At 46.8% G+C, this 20,868-nt stretch overlaps 1 protein-coding gene across 1 annotated transcript in view; it reads left to right on the top strand.

Moving 5' to 3' along the window:
* LOC139054861 (uncharacterized) overlaps positions 1 to 20,868 on the top strand; it is a 127,123-nt gene that overhangs the window by 52,108 nt on the left and 54,147 nt on the right. The window contains exons 8-10 of the mRNA XM_070532529.1: positions 3,817 to 4,126; positions 6,686 to 6,753; positions 15,712 to 15,791. Coding sequence (XP_070388630.1) covers positions 3,817 to 4,126; positions 6,686 to 6,753; positions 15,712 to 15,791 — 458 coding nt within the window. The remainder of the gene's footprint in view (positions 1 to 3,816; positions 4,127 to 6,685; positions 6,754 to 15,711; positions 15,792 to 20,868) is intronic.

Here is a 20,868-nt window from a genome sequence, read left to right as displayed (position 1 = left end):
GGAACAGTCGATGAGAGCAGAATGTGCGGAGAGGAAGTCTAAGCCGAGGATGATGTCGTGGGGACAGTGGGCGATGACTGTGAATAGCACGATTGTTGAGCGATCGGCGAAGGAGACACGGGCGGTACACATACCAATGACGGGGGCTGTTCCGCCATCGGCGACACGGACAACAGGCGTCGTGGCGGGCGTGATAATTTTCCGGAGCCGGTTACGAAGGTCAGCGCTCATTACGGACAAATGCGCCCCAGTGTCTACGAGAGCAGACACAGAAACACCGTCGACTTGCACGTCAAGAAGGTTCAGATGAGTGGGCAAAGTCAGTAGAGGATTTGGCGGCGTAGGGGGCAATGCAGCGTCACCTCGAGGCGCTGCATCGTCTAGTTTTCCGGCTGGGAGCGGCGTCCGAAGGGAGTCGGCGAATAGGAGCGATGGGGCTGGGGAGAGCGAGATTGTCGTCGTTGGGGCGAAGGCGAACGAGAATAGGGGCGGTTCGTTGCAGGAGAATCAGTGGCGGCATTATCGGAGCGTGCGGCATAGGGACGAGAAGGGCCACCTGAGGGGCGAGAGTAGGCAGTATAAGTAGACCGGATCGGGGAACTCCAGCGACTACGACAGTGCCGAGAAATGTGCCCGATGCGATGGCAGTGGAAACAAATAGGCTTGTCGTCAGCAGTGCGCCATTCAGATGGGTTGCGGAAACGTGGTGGGTAAGAAGATGCGGGACGGGGCGAAATCGAAGAAGCCGGGCGGGTATCAGGGCGATGGGCCGAGCAGATGGTGTGAAGACCCATGTTTTCAAACTCCTGGCGGACAACTGCCTGGATCAGTGAGACCGTGACTGCAGATGTGGTGGTGGGACTGGAGTCGAAGGCAGCCGGATAGGCGGCCTCGATCTCACGCCGGACGATCCTGGTAACATCGGCAGTGTTGGTGGGACGAGGAGCGTCGGCACAGGAAGATGTCGCTGGGGTGTTGGGCAGACGGGCAAACTGCTGGTCAATACGTCGGCTTTTGGCGAGTTCCAGGCGGCGGCACTCTTTTATAACAGCATCCACCGTGGCTACGTTGTTGCAAACGAGCAAGTTGAAGGCGTCATCGGCAATGCCTTTGAGGATGTGGGAAACCTTGTCTGACTCAGACATGTGGGTGTCAACTTTGCGGCACAGAGCCAAGACGTCCTGAATGTACGTGACGTAGGGCTCCGTTGACGTCTGCACACGACCGGAAAGCGCCTTCTGCGCGGCAAGTTGGTGACCGTAGGGGTTGCCGAACAAGTCTCGAAGCTTTTGCTTAAGCGAATCCCAACTGGGCAGCTCATCTTCGTGCGTCCGATACCAAACTCGAGGTGTGCCACCGAGGTAAAAGACGACGTTGGCGAGCATGATAGTTGGGTCCCACCGGTTATTGCGGCTGACGTGTTCGTAAAGGCTGATCCAGTCCTCGACGTCTTCCCCATCTTTTGCCGAGAATACGCCAGGATCACGAGGAGCGGAGAGGGTGATGTAGGTCGTCGAAGGGGCAGCAGGTGTCGGAGCCGGTGGAGTCGGGTTGGCGTCGCCGGGAGCCATGAAGGTAGGCTCGACGTACCGTCCACTGCGAAGCTCCGTGACGAGGTACAGGGAACGTCCACCTCCACCAAATATGTTACGTAGGAAGACGCAGACGACAAGCTATGTACAAATATATTTACAAGGAAAATACGCTGCGCTTGGCCAAGAGGCAACAGCCCGCGCTAGCTTCTAAATCGTCGTCGTCGTCTTCACACTGCTGGCCTTTCGTGATCGCACATATTGTGCCGTAGCAATATTTAGCAGTTTCAATGAAAAACTGGTGCGTTCTTTAAGATCCTCGAATCTAAGCCGACATTAGAGTTTGAAATATGATTATTTGAAAGAAAGCTATCGGCCTAGATTCTAATAAATACGGTAGCTATGAGTAACTTAGGTACCTATGCATATTATAGTAAGCACTAAGCTGTACTCTTATTAAAGGGAACACCAAATTTATATGCTAGCACTGATAACTGAAGTCATATATGAAGGTCTGGAAAAGTTTTTTATAGATAGAATGTCTGTAAAGTAGAACTAAATGCCTGTTTCTCTCTGAAACTGAAGAAATAGCAAATTTCACCTTAATACCAACAGGGTTTTCAGTTTTTCATGTGAAAATGTCATGTGACAGCCCCCACCACTTTTTTGTCTTTTCACCCAGCCACCATCTGCCGTCTGTAAATGCATCTGCAGCTGGGGGTGAGCGCGCTGTCACATGATATTTTCGAGCCCACCTTGTGAATGCAAAATTGCCTGGCCCGGGTCACTTGAAGCTGTGAAAAGAGACCCTTGTGGGCCTACAAACAGTGTTTGGAAACAGGGGCCACAGTACGGTATTTCGCAAAGATGGCGGCCGTGAACATGCAACGGTCATCCCGTGCACTCACTTTCGTTGGCAAACAGTTTGTTGGCTTTCTGTGGGTCGTGCGACCGCATTGAATAGGTCTGCGTTGATTTGGTAACCGTAGCTTTAGTCGCGAACATCCGTCAACGCAGCTGAATTGGGCCTAGCGGGTTAGACAGTGTTGCCAAGGGTGTGGCCATTACAAAAATTTGCCGCCAGCGGATGTGATAACGAGCAGCAAACTGTCACAGAAAGTTTGTTGCTCCTATGTTCCTACGGGTGGCTCACCAGTGAACGATTATATGAGAGAACACGTACTTGTTACATTGACGGCTGTTGAAGCGGCATTGGGGTCCACGGTCAACCAGCCGGCAATTACTGCGAGCGTGTGTGCCAAGTTTGTCTGTGTGCTCGCGTGTGGGTAGAAACCTCCCAACTGCGCAAATCTGCATGAACACTAAACTCGCACATTCGATGCGATCAGTGTGCCATCCGGTGGCTAATCAGACCAATCTTTGCACATGCTTCTGTGCTTTTCGCATACGTTGCTTTTGTTGTTCTCTGTTCGCGTAGCATTAATCATTTCGATCAATTCGGTCAACCTGGTCTCGAACCTTGTACCGATAGATACCGCTCACAGTGGAAGAAGTGTGTGTGTCAGGACACCAACCACAGCCGGGTCACTCGCCGCAGGTACCGATATATGAAAAATCGAATATTCGAGAAATTGAATATTAGATATTCGATTGACGGGCAGGGCAGATCGAACTCTAAAGTTCACTATTGAACTTGAAATCGGGTATTTGCACGTCCCTATTATATTTACCCGATTCTACCTACGCCTTTTTTTTTCAATAAAATTGAACCGAAAACTGCATAACACCGCTATATGGCGGCAAAGTTCACTTTAAAACACCATGCAGTGAACCTGGCTTGAGGAAATCGGCCGCTATGGTGCAATGCACATTAGCCCCTTGCCCATTTGTCTTGCTAAATAATCAAGTGCACGTTAGGTGTCTATGTTGTTTAGGAGCTGTAAGGTCTTTTCTACTTGAGATTTATATTTTGGACGTAAAAAGTGGGCACATGTTTGACTTGGCGGTGCGTTAGAATCGTGAAAATACTGTCAAGTGAATCAGCGGTGTGTATTGGCGTTTTTCCTGCAGCTTCTTTAATTCGACCCACCGAATAAATTCATCAGTTTTGTCGGTCCTGTCAGGGTCGAATTAGATGAAGCCGACTGTATTCATATTAAAAAAAATATTCAGTTCAATTCGCACTTAGATTTCATTATACCAATTCGTTTTGAAAGTTTGATATTCGCACACCCGTAAATATAAGGAAATGTTTTCGAGATGTTCTCAGCAGTGCAGATGTTGTCTCTTCATAGTGCACCCCGTGCATGCTGTTTTGATGCAGTCGTTGTGCCAAGGGCAGGAGCTGAAGAAGAGTCTGTAAACCAGGTAACAGCACAGGCAGCAAAGTGCTCAGCAGAAACTGGAGTGGAACATCCAGCAGAGCAACCCTCAAAGCAGCTCAAGGAACTGCGACTAGGGCAGCCAACAGAACAGCCGGTGGAGCCGCCACTGAAGAGGTCAGATGTGCAGCCGGCGGAAAAGAAACCTGAACAGCTCACAGGACGTCCTGCAGTACTACCAGTAGAGCGCCCAGTGAAAGAGATGGCAGAGCAGCCGTCAAAGGACATAGAGCTGGAGTCCCCTGCATCACCGTAAGTCACACCAGCTGCATCTGGAGTAAAATCTGTCCCTTACCCTTTTCAGTCACGCTGTCTCCTCATCTTACTTGGAAGATTCCACCTATGTTCTATTTCATACATACCTGGTGATACTACAAAGGCTAGAGAAATTTATCTCGCTATTTTATAATGCCAAGAAGAATGGTTTCTTTATAAATGAAAGATAGTATGTATCATGTAGCTCAATGTGAAATAAATTGCATCATTTTATGTTGCGACACAGGAGATTGTTGTTATCTCAAAGGCATGGCAGAGCTAGACCTAAACCGTCTTACCACTGAATAATCGGAGTGGTACCTTTCCTTGACCAACGGTCACAGTGCACCTTTTGCACTTGTAACCATTCTTTTACCAACAGTCACAGTGCACCATTTGCACTTGCAACCAGAAGATGCATTACATAAGTGCAATGAGGCTCAAATAATACCTGATTTGACCGAACCTTATGTCCACAAGTTGTAGTTGTAATGCATATGAAGTATAGTTAGAAAGTACTTCTAAAATGTTTTTTCGTAAACCATTTCAGGCAAACATACTTGAAGAAGGTTATTTTTTCGCATGGAACAACCTAGTCACTTGGCTCTCCGTTAGTAAGCTCTGAAAGGCATTTATGAATAGATGCATGAATTGTTTCTGAATTGTTTTAGTTTTTCATGGATCTTCATTTAGTTCTTAATGTCCAAGCTTCCAAAATGACGAGAGGTTCCCCTGTAGCTTGAGCTGTCTGCCCGGCTGAGTGCATAACGGCTCATGTGCCCTATCTTTGGGGTAATCTGCAGCAGATGCAAAAGCTGGGCGCGTCGAGATGGCCATGACTTCATGTGGGCTGTGCTCCCATGCATTTAGTGCTGGACAGGGCATAATCTCGAGTTTCACAGAAAAAGCGTTCACTCTCCTAATAGCATGATAGCATCGTCCACTGCAGGCAACACTATCTGCGGCGGCGAAGTGGACACGAAACCTTGGCAACCTTCACTTTGTACCACCAATGTGAAAATATCATTGACACAGCAGGAAACTGTATCTTTGGTTGCCGACTCTGAAATTCAGCAAAATTGAAGTTTTTTCCTCATTGAAATGGGCTTTTTCCAATTGCCCAATAATTCTGAAAATGTTACGGCTCCTTCTGTGTTGGAAAAATTTATCGGCAACTATACTTGTTTTCATCAAAGGTAAAATTTCATTAACAAAAATTTTCTATAACGAAGTGATGATTCTACCATATGTATATCGAGGTTTAACTATATATGTGACTAAACTATGTGAAAGGTATAGGGTGGGGGAATCAAAACTTTGAAAAAGATTTCATTTTAAAAAAGCTTTTTTTGGGCACAACTATGACCACGTTTATTGCAAGCCGCGTTCGAGATGACCTTTGCACAACCATATAGCCATTCCCATGGTGGCCCAACTCCCATTAGGAAACATGCATGTATGGTTGCTGCAGATGTCCCTCTAGGTAATACAGTCAGCATCCAATTTTTCGGACTCCCTGGGGACCACGAGTACGTCAGAGAAATTGGAAAGTAAGAAAAAATGAATGCAAGCCTTTTACGGCCCCCAAGGGCTCAAATCACCACAGGTGCATTTGAAATAGCTGTGAAGGCCAGCCAATCACTTATTAGGCGTATCAGTGCTCGTACTGTGACTAGATGGCGGGTGCACACTGTATAATTGAGCCTACCTTCTCTTGGTATGCTTCACCGCAATACTACGCGTATGCTTCCCCGCGTAACACTGATATGTATAGGCGAAGCTGACTTTCCAAGCACTCCGTTGGCGAGGATTACAAAAGCGGAGTCGGTGCCATTGCTCACAGCTGTGAATTGTTTCAGGGAAAAACAGGGCACCAAACAGCGAGAAGCTTGGTAGGGAACGTCGAAGTAGCTAGGCCTAGAGTTGTTGCGGTGGTGGCTATGGCTGCCAGCGGATCTGCATGCGAGAGTTTCCGTGTGCTGCCTGTTCAAGACAGCGACAATTAGGATGATGGTGGTGGTGGCTTCGATAAGTGCCGTTTCGGACCTGCAGTCATGACAAAAAGTCTGGAAAATTGAATGGCAAAGGACTTTTGCGTCCGTAATTTCAGATGGCCTTGTACAGTGACTCTTTGGGCCGCGAAGGCATCTGAATTATCAGGCATGTAAAAAAAAATTGGGCGTTCGGAAAATAAGTTGTTCACTATATTGTGAGAAACTCCGATACTCACTGCGGTACTGCTGTGACTATGGCATTTTGCTGCTTAGCTTAAGGTCAGGAGTTTGATCTCAGTCACAACAGCTGCATTTCAATGGGGGATGTAATGCACGAACGCTTGTGTGCTTAAATTTAGGGGCACTTTAAAGAACCCCAGGTAGACAAAATTATGGCTGCCGTCATAGTCCCAGTGTTACTTAGGAGTGTTAAACACCATAAATGAATGATTCAAGCAATGCAGGTGATTCTCTGGGTCTGCTTGGCATTTGTGCTGCAGCATGTCTAGTGTGCCACAAAAGCTAAATACTCAGGGCGCGTGTCTCTCTACTCTGGTTGCAGGTGCCAGGATTTGTACATTTGCAGCAGTCCCGGCAGCAGTGAAGAGCTCGTTATTGACGAGGGATTGAGTAAGTGTGCGATTTATATTTACAAAATTTCCCCTGACCTTTGATGTTAGGTTAATATTATTAGGTTTGCATACATAGAAATGGTCACAGAGAAGAAAAAGAAGGGTGCTAACTGCCACAAAGGGGGACGCAATGCCTGTTGGTTCTAGAAGCAAAAATTACCTAGAAAGGGGATAGCAGTGCACCCACAATTGAAATGCACGCACAACTTAAGGTCGAATGAAGACAAAGTTGGTGATGCTCTTGAGTTTGACATGCAGCCGCTGTCTTACCTGCAAGAACCCATTCCTTCTGAATGTACACGTCACCCACCATGGTTGCTTAGTGGCTTTGGTGTTGTGCCGCTAAGCATGAGGTTGCGGGATCAAATCCCAGCCAAAGCGGCCACGTTTCCATAGGGGCGAAATGCCAAAATGCCCGTGTACCATGCATTGGGTGCATGTTAAATAACCCTAGATGGTCATAATTAATCGGGAACTCCCACTATGGCGTGCCTCATAATCAGATTGTGGTTATGGCTCGTGAAACCCCAGAATTTAATTTTATTTTAAATAATGCACAAGGTATTTTGATGTTATTGGATTACAGCTCAACTTCACACTCAACTTTGCGCAATACCACAACAGTTCTCTGCAGACTCTTTAACTGAATGCAACTGGGTATGTCTGATGTACCGTTTTGCTACTATGGTGTCTTACCAACTTACTGCAATTTTGCAGATGTCACAAAGGCTGTCATGTCAGCGAAATTGCCACTTACAATGCTGGAACCAATTGCTTCTTTGTGACATGCAGGTGTTGTTCATTGAAGACGTGATTGCAGGCTGTCAAGTTTCATAGCAACATCATTTTTAAAATAGTTAAACCTCACTATAACAAACTTCAACGTAACTAAATTCTCAGTAAAATGAAGTATTTAACCTTTAATAACCTCTTGTCCATAGAACACCATGTATCTAGAACATCAGCATAGCAAAGTGTGTTTGTATGTGGTTTCAATATAACGAAATATCACTGCTGCTGCAAAGGAATGCCAAGACAATAAATGGAAACTTCCAGATGTGGTCAAACCATTGAAATATAAGCGGCTGCTTGCAAATGGGCACCTCTCAGATTGGGCACTGCACAACAAGAGCAACTGCCGAACTGGAGCCGCATCATGTTCCAGATAAAGTCCAAGTGCGATAAGCTCCTATTGCGCCCTATGCACTGTGATCCTTAGGTGCGAGGGAAAGTGTGTGAGTGTGAGACAAGAAAGATGGTGGCATCACGAGTGCTGCCTTTCCGTGTGAGCAGAAAAAAAGAGGAGGAGAGAATTGATTGAGCTCACGGTAACATGATCAGGTGCACGCAAGGGGGCAAGGAAGGAGGATGTGGGGGGTAAGTCAACGGACGTCTCGGCTGTGTATGCACATGGCTACAATCGCAGCTGAGCGAATATGCAACCACACACTCTGCTTTAGAGATAATCTGCCGCATGTACAAGAAGTGGGTGAGCAGAGACGTGGCACCATCTAAGTTGCCTTACCACGCGTTCAGTATTAGAGGATACCTACCGTAAAAACCCGCGTATAATACGAACCCGAATATAATACGAGGTGAAATTTCTGGGACGAGAAATGGAAAAAAAAAGTTTTACCCGCGTATAATACGAGTGAGAGAAACTCGGGAAAAACATTTATTTAAATCGGACTCAGCACTTCATTCACTGTCGTCCTCCGCTGCGCTTTCATCGGACAATTCTTTGTCTGACATATCCTCCCAGAGGTACTCGTCCTCGGTGCCATCGAGCCCGTTCGAGATCCCGCACTTCTTGAAAGCATGACGCACAAGGTCTTCTGGGATGCTCGCCCATGCGTCCACGATCCACTTGCACAGCGTGGCTGGCGATGCCAGCCACGCTGTGGTCAGCATTGCCGATTTGCCCTAGCTGAAAGTTCTTCAACTTGCGCAACGAAATAACGTAGCGCTGGAAAGCCACCAGTAACTCTTCAAATGATTCCGGCAGCTTTTGAGAAATTGAAGTTCTCCGGCAAATGAAAATCCTGCACGGCACATATACCGATAAATTCAATGTTTGCTTGCTTTGAAGGTGGATCTCGTTAGGCCTTTTTCTCTCGCAAGCTCCCTAGCTTTTGCCTGCATGAGCTCCACGCTCACAGCAAGATGCGCGGCTCGCTGTTTTCGGACGAATTCCATCAATTTGAGTTCAATTTCCGGGAATGTCCCATTCTTCGGGCCGCGAAAGCTTCTTTGCGTTCCGCTGCACTCGAAAAGTGCTTCTTTATGCCGTCGCCATCCGCGGATGCTTCCCTCGGTGACGCCAAACTGCCTCCCGGCCGCACTGTCGCCGATTTCCTCTGCCGCTAAAATCACATTTCGCTTGAAAGCTGCCGAGTACTGCTTCCGTGCACCCGACATCGTGCTCCTTCACAAAAAAATGATGCACGTCGCGAAGCGCGGTTAACACATGAACTGCCAAGGTCCGCACTCAACAAAGAAAAAAACGATGCCGTAGCCACACTGCAATAGCGAAGGCAAGCCGTAGCCAGGCAGCAATAGCAAAGCCAAGTCGTAGCCATGCAGATATCACGAAGCCAAGCCGTAGCCACAGAGCAATAACGAAACCAAAACTTCGAGCCGAACTTTGAAATTTTTGTCCGGATCCGCATATAGTACGAGGCGGAAATTTGGGACGCTAATAACAGGAAAAAAACCTCGTACTATACGCGGGTTTTTACGGTAATCTTTTGTTTTGGTGGCCCGTTGGAGCGAGAGGGAGACAAAACATTCACTCCTTGCTACTGGTGCTTTTGCTGATGGAGTCGTCCCAGTACAGGTGACGCTATCAACCGCGGGGGCAGAGTGCCCGCAAAAGCGTGCTTTGCCTCACTTAATTCATACCGCTGAGAAGATATCATCAATGTATGTGGCATTAAACCGTATCATTTGTCGCCAACTCCCATATTTATCAAAATGAATTGTTTTCTTATTAAAATTTGCTTTTATCGATTGCCCAATAATTTGGAAAATTCTGTGGACCCTTTCTGTGTAAAAAAAATCGATCGGCGACTGTACTTATTTGTATAAGTTGAATTTCAATAGAATGAAAGTTTGATGTAACGAAGCAAATCTCCGATTTTACCATCTTCATATCGAGGCTGAACGTTTCACATGCTTTTTTTTAGAGCCAGGAAGAAAGAACAACATATACAGTTGACGACCGATAATTCGGACTGCATGGGAAAGGTATATAAGTCAAACTATCAAAAGTCCGAAAAACGAATGTGTTCAAAACAGATCACTTTAACGGTTGAACCCACTTATAACAATATTCAAGTGCCACGAAAATTTTATTGTTATAACTGATAATTGTTATAACTAGGTTGCATTAAATAAAAGCGAAATAGGGGGATGGCAGAGCTGCTGCGCAAAATCTCAGTGCCCCATCCCTACCACCTTCCTCTATATGGCTGCCGTTTGTGTTGACTCGTTTTAACTGTTTGACTCTTCTTCCTGCGCGCTCCGATCGCGTCTAACAAGCCGCAGCTGTCAGTGTTTAAAGGGACACTAAAGGTTACCAGAAAGTCAAGTTAAAGTGGTAGAGCAATCTCCTAGAACGTCTATGGCATCAATATAATCGCGAACAGAGCTTTAGTAACCGAGAAATTGAGGTAAATGCATGACACGATTTGAGACAGATTTGAGAGACATTCCAGTACTAGCCCGGTGACGAAAGCACTCCTCATAATTTGTGTTACTAATACTCAACTACTCGTATTAAAAATATAATTTCATTCGATTATAAGACGGAAGAAAATGCTACTTGTCTACGTCTATTCGATTCTAAGAAAAAATAACATTTTGACGTTACCCTTCAGTAGTATGGGTGGTCGAAAGGTTTCGTTTTCGCTCGACTCTGCGCCGCGCACGCTTTGGAATGTCAGTAGTTTCGTTATCGCGTCATGCTGTGCGGGTTCTGCTGGCTCGCGAAACTTTCGTTTCGAACAAGCAGTGAGAGTGCCACGTCCTTGTGATGTCGTGGGAAGCCCTCGTTGCTTTCCCGCTCCGGAGAGCCGGTGTCGAAGCCACCGTCGTAGTACGCAACGACGTCGGCAGCGCGAGCCCTCAGCAGCAGGTCGCGCTCGTCAGTGCTCAAATCACTGAAGTTGAGCCCAGCATCGCGAGCCAACCTGTCGTTGTCAGGGTCCATTGCGACGAGCGTCGAAGTTTGCGTCATAGAATAAAGTACCAGCTTATGGTCGCGCGTTTCTCTTTCCGCTAGCCACCATACTCCCGCTTTCACTCTGCTGTCGGCTCTGTCTTGGCTCTGTTTCTGGCCGCGCGTTTGCGTTTTGCGCAGAAAAGCCGTAGCGCCGCCTGCGGACGCCGTTCTACTCACCAATGGCGCAACGTCACTATGAGACCATGATGTCAGTACTCCTCGATCGGAGGGTGGGCGATTTGAACTGCGCTAGAGGTACGCAGACGCTTCAGAACGCATTTTCTCTTAAAATAAGTCTCTCCTTGGCATGAAACAAGCGTTTCAAGGTTTCTGGGATGGTATTTCAACAGTCCATGTTCACTTAATAGTAACCTTTAGTGTCCCTTTAAGAATGGCACTGCTATAACAACTGCAAAGAGGGGTCACGAATGGCAAGTGACACGCGAGCTCCGCCAAGGCATCATATTGATGGCCCCGAACGCGGCCTTTTAAAAAATTCTGAAAAGGTTGCCGCAGCAGCTTCTCAGCTTGAGAAATCCAGAAAAAATGTTAGAGTGAGATCGCCAGAAGCGTCTCTCCACGTACTTCTCACTAGCTTGCACGAAAAAACCCCATGTCCATCAGCCTTGCTTGCTTTAAGCGAAGCTTGCCGACATCTTTCTCCAAGGCATCCAGGTGCTCCATGTAGTGTAGCGGAAGGTCCCTTGCTAAAACGAAGCCCTGGAGGGACTGAATCATCTGCAGGGCCTCCTGTGAGGACAACATTAAGGCAGCCTGCCCTACCGCGTCATTCCTGCCGTCGCCATCATTTTTGTCGTCACTCTCCGACGCAAGCACGTTCGCGATGATCGCCTCATCGGTTAGAAGTTCTGATACAGTCGAACCTCGATATATCGAACAGCGCGGTGATCGCAAAATAGTTCGATATAGCCAGAATTCGATATATAAAATCACGTAAGAAACGCGTCAAAAACTAGCACAAATCAATCAATGAACTAATAATGGCGCAATAGATACTCACACGAAGCTTCAAACAAATTATTTATTTTGTTCGCTGAAAGTACTGAAGCAGCGTAGCCTGCTTCATATTGGAAACCGCGTGCTTGACCACGGCGTCCTCAACATAGTCCAAACGGTCCACAAGAGACGGTCCAGTGCCTTCTATTGCGCCGCAGTAGCGGCGTACAACGGCCAAAGCAGCTACAGCCTCAGTTGCAGTCAGGAGCGGGGCAACATCAGCGCTTGCTAGATCAGCCTCGGCAGCGTCTTCGTTTGGCCGCTCATCAGTCACTTCTGCCGCGATCTCACGTCTGTTAACTCCGCCACTGTTCCGGTGCTGTCGTCATCGCCAACGAAGTCCTCAATGCACATGCTGTGCGGCTCAGCACTGACAAAGCGCTCCAACTGGCTCCACGGCCGCCTCGATCACGCACGCGCTCCCCTAGAGACCGGCCGTGAGCCAGCCCGGCCGCCTCAATCACGCGCGCACGGCGGGGGCGCGGGCGCGCGTGATTGAGGCGGCCGGGCTGGCTCACGGCCGATCTCTAGGGGAGCGCGCGCTTCGCGCGGGAGCATGCGCTTTACAGAAGCGCGCGAAGCGCGCGCTCCTCTCGAGATTGGCCGTGGCTGGCTCAAAGCCGCCGCGTGTGTACGCCGCTACGTTCAAATGGTGCCCTCGGTGCAACCGATGTGGGAGCTGTCGTACGCAGCAGTCTGGAACGCCCATCGCGCCGCCGCTATCTTCGAGAGTAGTGTTGCGGGAAAGCTCGCCTCCTGTCAACAGAGCGCACTTGGTCTGGGGCGGCGGAGTTCGATATATCCATTTTACATCCGGCCCCGTTCGAAATAAAAAATTAAAAATGCATGCGATTTTCGACGTGATATAGAAAGTGTTCGATATACACAATAATTCGATATATCCGTGTTCGATATATCGAGGTTTGACTGTATTTCTAATGTGTTGTCCGCGTGTAGAAACTCTTCGAGTCCTGAAGCATCATCCTTGTCGACAGCGGACCAAAGTTAAGGCATCACTTTGTCGACGGGAACTTCGGAGGCTTCGTACAGGTCATTGCTGCCTCGAACAAAGCATGCTTTCCTAAAGCAGTTCTGCACCGTAGAAGCGCTCACTTCGGACCACTCACCAAAGATAAACTGCACGGCTATCAGTAGATTGATTTTCATTTCTGGTTGCTCCTTGCCTGTCTGCGTGACCATGTGTGGCGACGATACATCATCTTAAAATTGCCGATCATGCCGCCGTCCATGGGCTGCAAGCCTGCCATTGTGTTTGGTGGCTGGTAAAAAAACTTCCACGCTTGAGAGCTTTGGCATCGAGTGGTGGCCACTACAGTTATCAAGCATGAGTGCCACCTTCTGTTAGATCACTCGATACATTGATCAAACCCCAAGATCCACTCGCGAAAAAGTTCTCGCGTCATCCATGCCTTGCGGTTGTGACGGTAACGTAACGGTATCCTGGCAGCACCGCGGAAGCAGTGTGGATTTTTTTATTTTCCAATGACAAATGTGCGGCACTTGTCGCTCCCATCCATGTTGACACACAAAAACACAGTGAGGCACAGCTTGCTGTTCTTGCCGCCCTTACACGGGTCTCCTTTGAGTGCATGAGTCTTGGACAGCAACATCTGAAAGAATAGTCCTGTTTTGTCTCCATTATACACGTCTGCGTCAATGTAGTTCTTGAGGATATGGGGCAGCCATTCCTCCACCTACTTGTGCTTCATCTCCACATCAAGCGAAGCTCCCTCGCCGGTGATGGCTTTGTAAACAATGTCTTGGCTCTCTTTTAAGCGCTGTACCCAGCCGCCACTTGGCTGGGAAGTGCACATCATTGATCAATAGTGCAAACTGCTTTGCCTTTGTGGCCAGAATTGGCCCGGTGATGTGCAAGTTCGTGGCACGGGCACCGAACGAGCATTCGCAGAGGGCCTCTTCCACTTCCTTATAGGCACCTTGTCGAACGTGTTTGCACCCATTGTCTAGCGTGCACTTTTCTTTGCCGAACTTCTGAGCGGAACGGATGATAGTCAACACTGTCGGTGTGATAGTCCATACTTTTTGACCGAGTCGCATACCTTTTTATCGTCTTTGTACTCCTACACGAATCTATTGCACTTCATTTCCAAATAATTTAGCAAGTTTTCCCACCATCAAACAGCGACTTTGACTCAGATGATGATGTGCCGTGTGCTCCGGAGCCTTGGCGTCGGTATAGAGAACATGGCAGCAAGGCCGTGCCACAGATCACGTGGTTGGGCACACGCATGCCTCTGAGTGAAGTCACGACTACGTGCGAGTTCTTGATTCGTCTGGCTTCTAGTGCCGTGGGATTTCTTTCATTCACAATCATGTTTCTAAGTGTGCCTTCGTCATGGCAGAGGTCGATGTGCCTTATTACGCCTTTGCACGCATCTTCGGGGGCGGCGACGTACGCCGAGACTTCGTTTACGCCATACTTAGTATGGATTTTATTTAGTCTCGCATAGGCCCTCTCATTAGAGCCATGTGGAGTGGAGATGATTAAAATATTCTGTACCTTGTTTGGGCACACGGTGTCTTCTTTCACTTGATGCTCAGACAGGGCCACCGCCATGGCCAGGGCTTGAGTGAGCAGTACTATGTCTGCTTTTGATACGTCAAGACCTCTCTTGGGGTGCCTGATAATCTTGGTCTGTTCCTTCGGGAGCTTTGGAAGTCATGAAGTTGCAGTTATTTGCGACAACAGACTTTTAGCCTGTCCCTTGGTAGTGCGGTAGCCAGCCGGCTTGTTCACAGTGCCACGTTGGCCATCTCGTGATGGCGGCCTCTTCGTCTCCTGCTTTTTACGGTTGCTGAGGGCGGTGATCCACCCAGCACCATTAAGATCTTCCTGGATTACGTCCATACCTTCCACAGTTACAACTTCGGGCATGGCTTCACTTTCGATGAACGCACATGTTGTTGCTTCAGTCGCGCACAGAGACGGGAAAACGCAAGTGTGGGGCTGCCTGCACAGGCATGCCTGCCTGCGCAGGCAGGCCTGCCTGCACCGCTGCGCCAAGAGCAGGCTGTGTCCGTCGGGGCTAGCTCTCTTGGCGGCGTGATCGTAGAGCAAAAGCCTCAGAATGTGACGAAAAGTCCACCCACCAATAAAACTCTGGTATCGTCGGATTTCTTGAAACTTGGCGGTTCCAAGAAGGCATATATATCCAGGGTTCTTCTTGGAAAGACAGCCAAAAACATTTAAGAATGCGGAAGCCGACGTGGATACGTCCGCACTGCTCGGCACCTCTCACTGAGCTGCACAACTTTTATAAGTTTGACCGCTAGAATGAGTATCTTAAAATTGCAATAACTGATGACACACTAATTTGAAATTTTGAGGACACAAGAAAAAAATTCCTTATGGTCTCAACACACTGTGCACAGTACCACAATAATCAATCTTCTTTCACATTTTTATATTGTAAAATAACAAAATCTGATTTGCAACACAAAATTTGAAATTGCCCAAGGCACATCTTGTTACGGCAGCATAGCCCAATATCCCTTTCATGTAACCTACTCAGCTTATACACCACCTCTGGATTGGATTGTTCTTGGGACTTTTCGATTTTTTCCTTGCTCTCATACGTGGATGAATGAAAGCACTGTCATATTAATTTTTTCTTATTTTTTTTTGTGCTGGCATGTCTGTAATGCATTTGCTGTGACTCCTGGTGCAATTTGCAGTAGGATCTCCTTCACAGTCACCCACTCCAGGGGCTGCTTCTGACAACGCTGCACCGGAAGATGCTGCGGGTTTTTCGTGTGTAAGTGCTCTTTAATGCCTTTCTTTTATATATCCGTTCTTAACTTTTTGCTTTATTTTCTATGGGCTGATAATGTTTGCTTTATATCAACGTCTTCTATGGGCAACGTGCATCTTTTGCGAGATGCAGGATCAGGCAGCAAATACTGTCTGTTATGACAGGAATTTTGTCAGCGGTGTATGAAACAGATGACACTCCATAAAAGAGATTGAGTACTGATTGCATTATGCATTTCGTTTCCACATTTTTTTCTGCTTCACATGCCATGGGTGAAGTCCCCACCATTAAAGGGACCCTGTCCTACAAAGAGCTTCTTGGAATGGCATAATTTTAACATGGTCATTATCACTCCTATCAGTGTCTGTAGCGTTCATCCTAGCAAACTGTTGCACAATAAGACAGGCTCATGTCTCCTCTCGCGTTGTGTACGTGCAGAAATTTCTCCAATGCCAACGCGTCACCATCCAAGGAGGAGCACAGCTCCTTCATTTCCATATTGGCCAGGTCTTTGACAGCCTCTTTGTCAGTAGTGCAAACGTGATCAAAGTTCACCTTCCCAAAGCAATTTTGTGTGGTAGAAGGAGCATTATCCTGGCCATGACGGCCACATTTTGACAGGGGGTGAAATGCAAGAAATGCTTGTGGGGTTAAATTTAGGGGAACTTTCAAGAGTCCCAGGCAGTCAAATTAATCCGGACTCCCCCAATATGGCTTCTCTCATAGCCATGGTGTTACTTTGGGATGTTAAACATCATGAAGGAATGAATCAGTCAAATCTCTGACTCCACATTGAACATGAATTGCATTGCTGTCAGAAGGTGGATCTTTGTTGGCCTCGGGGCAATGTTCTTGTGCGGCCATGTCCACTAGACGCATGCTGATGACAAGGCACAGGGAAAATGTTTTGAAACTAGCAATAACTCCACTGCTCATGGTTCACAAATTTGCAGTCACATTTACGGGGAGGAAGAAAACCTCTGCGCAGAAGGTTGGGCACTGATGACATATGGCTGTTATTTAAAATTAGCGCAACCTCCCTCCCTTTATGCGCCATTCGGTCACTACATTCTGCAACCCGTTTGTGGTAAACATCATGGGTTATCCAAGCTTTCTCACTGTGGCAATAGTGAACCAGTATCTAGGTAACATCATGGAAGCAGCGAGGATTCTTGGTCTTTTCTAATGACAAAGCAGGGCACTTGTCGCTTCGACAAGTGCCCTACTTGTCGGGAGATATTGTCGACGGGAGATAATAAAAGAGCAGGCCAGTTCATCACCTGTGCAGATGTCCCTGTCTACTTATATGTGCCGGAAATATGAGGCAATGTTTTGTCAAGCCAGGTTTGTCAACGTCAAAGGAAGCTGAACAATGGCTTTGTACATGCTTCCAGTGTCTCTTTAAAGGGGTACTGCCATGACCTGTTCGAATTGTCATTTCGTAGAGGTTAAGAGTGGCAGTAAAGACTGTTTTTCTTATTTATGTAACTAACTTGATGAAATTGATTATGTGAATGCAATTTATTATGCTCATATCAGGTCCAAGCAATCTGCTATAATCTTTGATCTATACCAGTTGGCATCCTCTGATTGTCATCCCCCAACTAATTAATTAAAATCACAGAAATTGCTTTTGATTTTTGTGTTCACAAAGCCCTGTTTTGTGCTATAATGCAATTGGTTTATTTTTTACTGTGTAGTGGGCATAAAAAAATTGTTAAACTTTAATATGTATATTGCCTTACAAATGACTTTTGCAAACGGTGAATTATAAAAATATTCATGGCATGCAGTCAAAAATGGACAGCTTCATAATACCCCTGTTGCAAAACCCAGTGCCACTGGGACCCAGTGCGCCGGATTATGGGCCCAGTGCAGGGCTCTGGATGCTGGGGTGCTGGGAAGGCACGGTGTACTGGGAGGCACTGGCTACGTGTGCGAAAAACAGCTCTAGCGCGTTAAATATGCGGTGCCTGAACACCGTATATATTTTTTTGAATACAGAAAACAAGAAAGAGGGTTTCAGTGCAATAAAAAAAGCAAAAAAACATAAAAAATAAAACTACCCCAACAAGGATTCGAACTTCCGACCTACACATGCCAAGCCCACCACTTTACCACTACGCCACGCCATCAGATGGAAATGCGTGGATAATTTGCCATGTCAAAGCCAAGAAGCAGTTTGTTTCGCAGAGCTATGTCTCGTACAGACATGGTTGATGCGCTATCGCCCAGCAACTAAACCTCATGCCTGTACCAGTACGAAAAAGTTGCTGTCCGTATTCAGCAGTTAAACATTCTTTAGTTTTCTGCAGATTAAAAATTAATCTGCAGAAAACTAAAGTAATGTTTAACAGTCTCGGAAGAGAACAGCAGTTTACAATAGGCAGCGAGGCACTGGAAGTCGTAGGGGAATACATCTACTTAGGGCAGGTAGTGACTGCGGATCCGGATCATGAGATGGAAATAATCAGAAGAATAAGAATGGGCTGGGGTGCGTTTGGCAGGCATTCTCAGATCATGAACAGCAGGTTGCCATTATCCCTCAAGAGAAAAGTGTATAATAGCTGTGTCTTACCAGTACTCACCTATGGGGCAGAAACCTGGAGGCTTACGAAAAGGGTTCTACTCAAATTGAGGACGACGCAACGGGCTATGGAAAGAAGAATGATAGGTGTAACGTTAAGGGAGAAGAAAAGAGCAGATTGGGTGAGGGACCAAACGCGAGTTAATGACATCTTAGTTGAAATCAAGAAAAAGAAATGGGCATGGACAGGACATGTAATGAGGAGGGAAGATAACCGATGGTCATTAAGGGTTACGGACTGGATTCCAAGGGAAGGGAAGCGTAGCAGGGGACGGCAGAAAGTTAGGTGGGCGGATGAGATTAAGAAGTTTGCAGGGACGGCATGGCCACAATTAGTACATGACCGGGGTTGTTGGAGAAATATGGGAGAGGCCTTTGCCCTGCAGTGGGCGTAACCAGGCTGATGATGATGATGATGACGGCGCTGTGTCAACGGAAAGCTGCATGATCTGCAGTGCGATGGCACCTGCCGAAGCCAGATTTTCTTGCAGTTTTTGATGACATCACATTAGAAAAATGCTGATTTCTCAATTTCTACTGAGTACTTTGTTATGTATATTTCACCACAAGGTAAAGGAAGGCCCGAGTATTTCGAAAAAAAAAAAAAAATGGAAATGGAAAATTTTGACCTAATTGGCCATTGCAACATTCCATAAAGGTCCAAATGTGCTAAACCTGATAATACGGGCAAGTGCCACAGCATCCCAGATAATTTACTGTAACACAGTTGACTCTTGTTACAGGGGACCCTGATAATCCGACAAAAAATGTTAATTTAATCCAAAGTCCGTAATATCTGAAATGCCTCACTCCCAAACCTTTCATCGCACTGTCTAACAACTTTATTGCAAAGAGTAAGTTACGAACATCCAAAGTAAAAAACAAGCAAGAAAGTTGCAGTCTTGCCCAACAGGCGAAGCATCATTGCGATAGCAAATTAAGCAATATAAGTGCAGTAGCAGCAGCGAGCAAATTGACCTTTGTGCTCTCACTTCAATGTGAACTAAATGTAGGAAGGACAGCGTATACAAAGCTACCGGCACTGGATGCATTTTGTCCACATCGCAGATCGCTTTTAATATGAGGCCTGGCGGGTGTGCACTGTGTTCACATCACAGATTGCATTCAAGATACAACGGTTGTGTCGTAAGCAGCAGCCGCTGGAGTAGAACACCCCTCGCCCCCGTGCCTCGCTCGCGAAAGATGGTGCGTTTCCGCCCACCTCCTTCCCTCGCGCGTGCTATATTGAGCCGCAGTCATCGGCTGAACCTCACAAGTCAGTTGTCAGCCCGTGTCGACAATGCAAAAGTATGTTTTATATGCCCGATTTTGAAAAAAAAAATTGCCGCTGATTTTGTCTGCTGTAGCCGATAATCCGTTGTAGTGTTGTCCATTAAAAGTAAACTTCATTGCAATAATGAAATAGCTAGAACAAACTAAGGCATAAATTGTACAGACCATTATATCCGAAAGTCTGTTGTATGTGGGTCCATTGTAACGAGCATAGACTGTACTTGTTTTTAGAGCCAGTTTCAGTTTTGATAACCAGAAGGTGAATTCATCGTGACATTATGAGACGGCTCAATTCATTCCTGTGACTGCCATGGCTATCACGTGCGAAAACAGCCAGAATAAACATACGCAGCACCCTTGTTATTCCTTTCCCCATATGTTGCATTATTGCTTCATTCCATTGGTAAATATTGCTTTGTGTGCTGACGTTGCAGTATTGATGCCAAATTTGGCGTTTCGAGACAGCTTTAGTATCAGATTAATATAAGTATTTCCCCAAATTTATATTTGTCATCTGGAATCCTTTCTTTGTTTGAGAGATGTGCCATAACAGTTTCTACATTTTTAGAAATTACAGATTGGTATTCCTTTAAAAAAAATGGATCCAGGCTCTGCCCGGGTGACAAATCAATATTTTGAAGCAAGTAAGCAAAGTGTTTTGCCTTCTGCACCAGAATCGGCCCATTGGTTTGCAGCAGCTGCTCAGAAATTGCAAGCACAGTGCCTCTTCAATTTCTCGTTGTTTTCTGCCCATAGTCCACAGTGTTCCAATTGCCCAGCAATTTGCTTACGGAACAAATGGTCATTGAAACTTTTAGCTGCTAGAGCATAATTCCACACCAACATGCACGCCTTGGTATTGTGATCTCTGACGATGCCGCTCTTCATTTCGAGTGGTATCACTGTGCACTTTCTCTTCACTGGATGCGGGCTCATGCATTGAGTAGAAGTGTCAGAGGTTCACCCATCATTGTGCGAGCTCTCCACTTGTTGAACAAACCAGTGCAGTCAAATTGCAGGAAGAAACAAGCACGCAGTGCAGCCATGTTGCACTACCAAGCTGGCTGCACAATGCGCAGTAGAAATAGATGCCAAGGCTGCCGGGACACGAGTGAAGAAAGAAGCATGGGTCTTGCGTGACTTTCTTTCCACGTGCATGGCGGGTGCAGCTGGCTCGTAGGCAAGTCCATTTGAGCACAG

The sequence above is a fragment of the Dermacentor albipictus genome, chromosome 1, assembly GCF_038994185.2.
Source record: "Dermacentor albipictus isolate Rhodes 1998 colony chromosome 1, USDA_Dalb.pri_finalv2, whole genome shotgun sequence".
NCBI classification, from domain to species: Eukaryota; Metazoa; Arthropoda; class Arachnida; order Ixodida; family Ixodidae; genus Dermacentor; species Dermacentor albipictus.
This window is presented reverse-complemented; position numbering and strand designations above follow the sequence as displayed.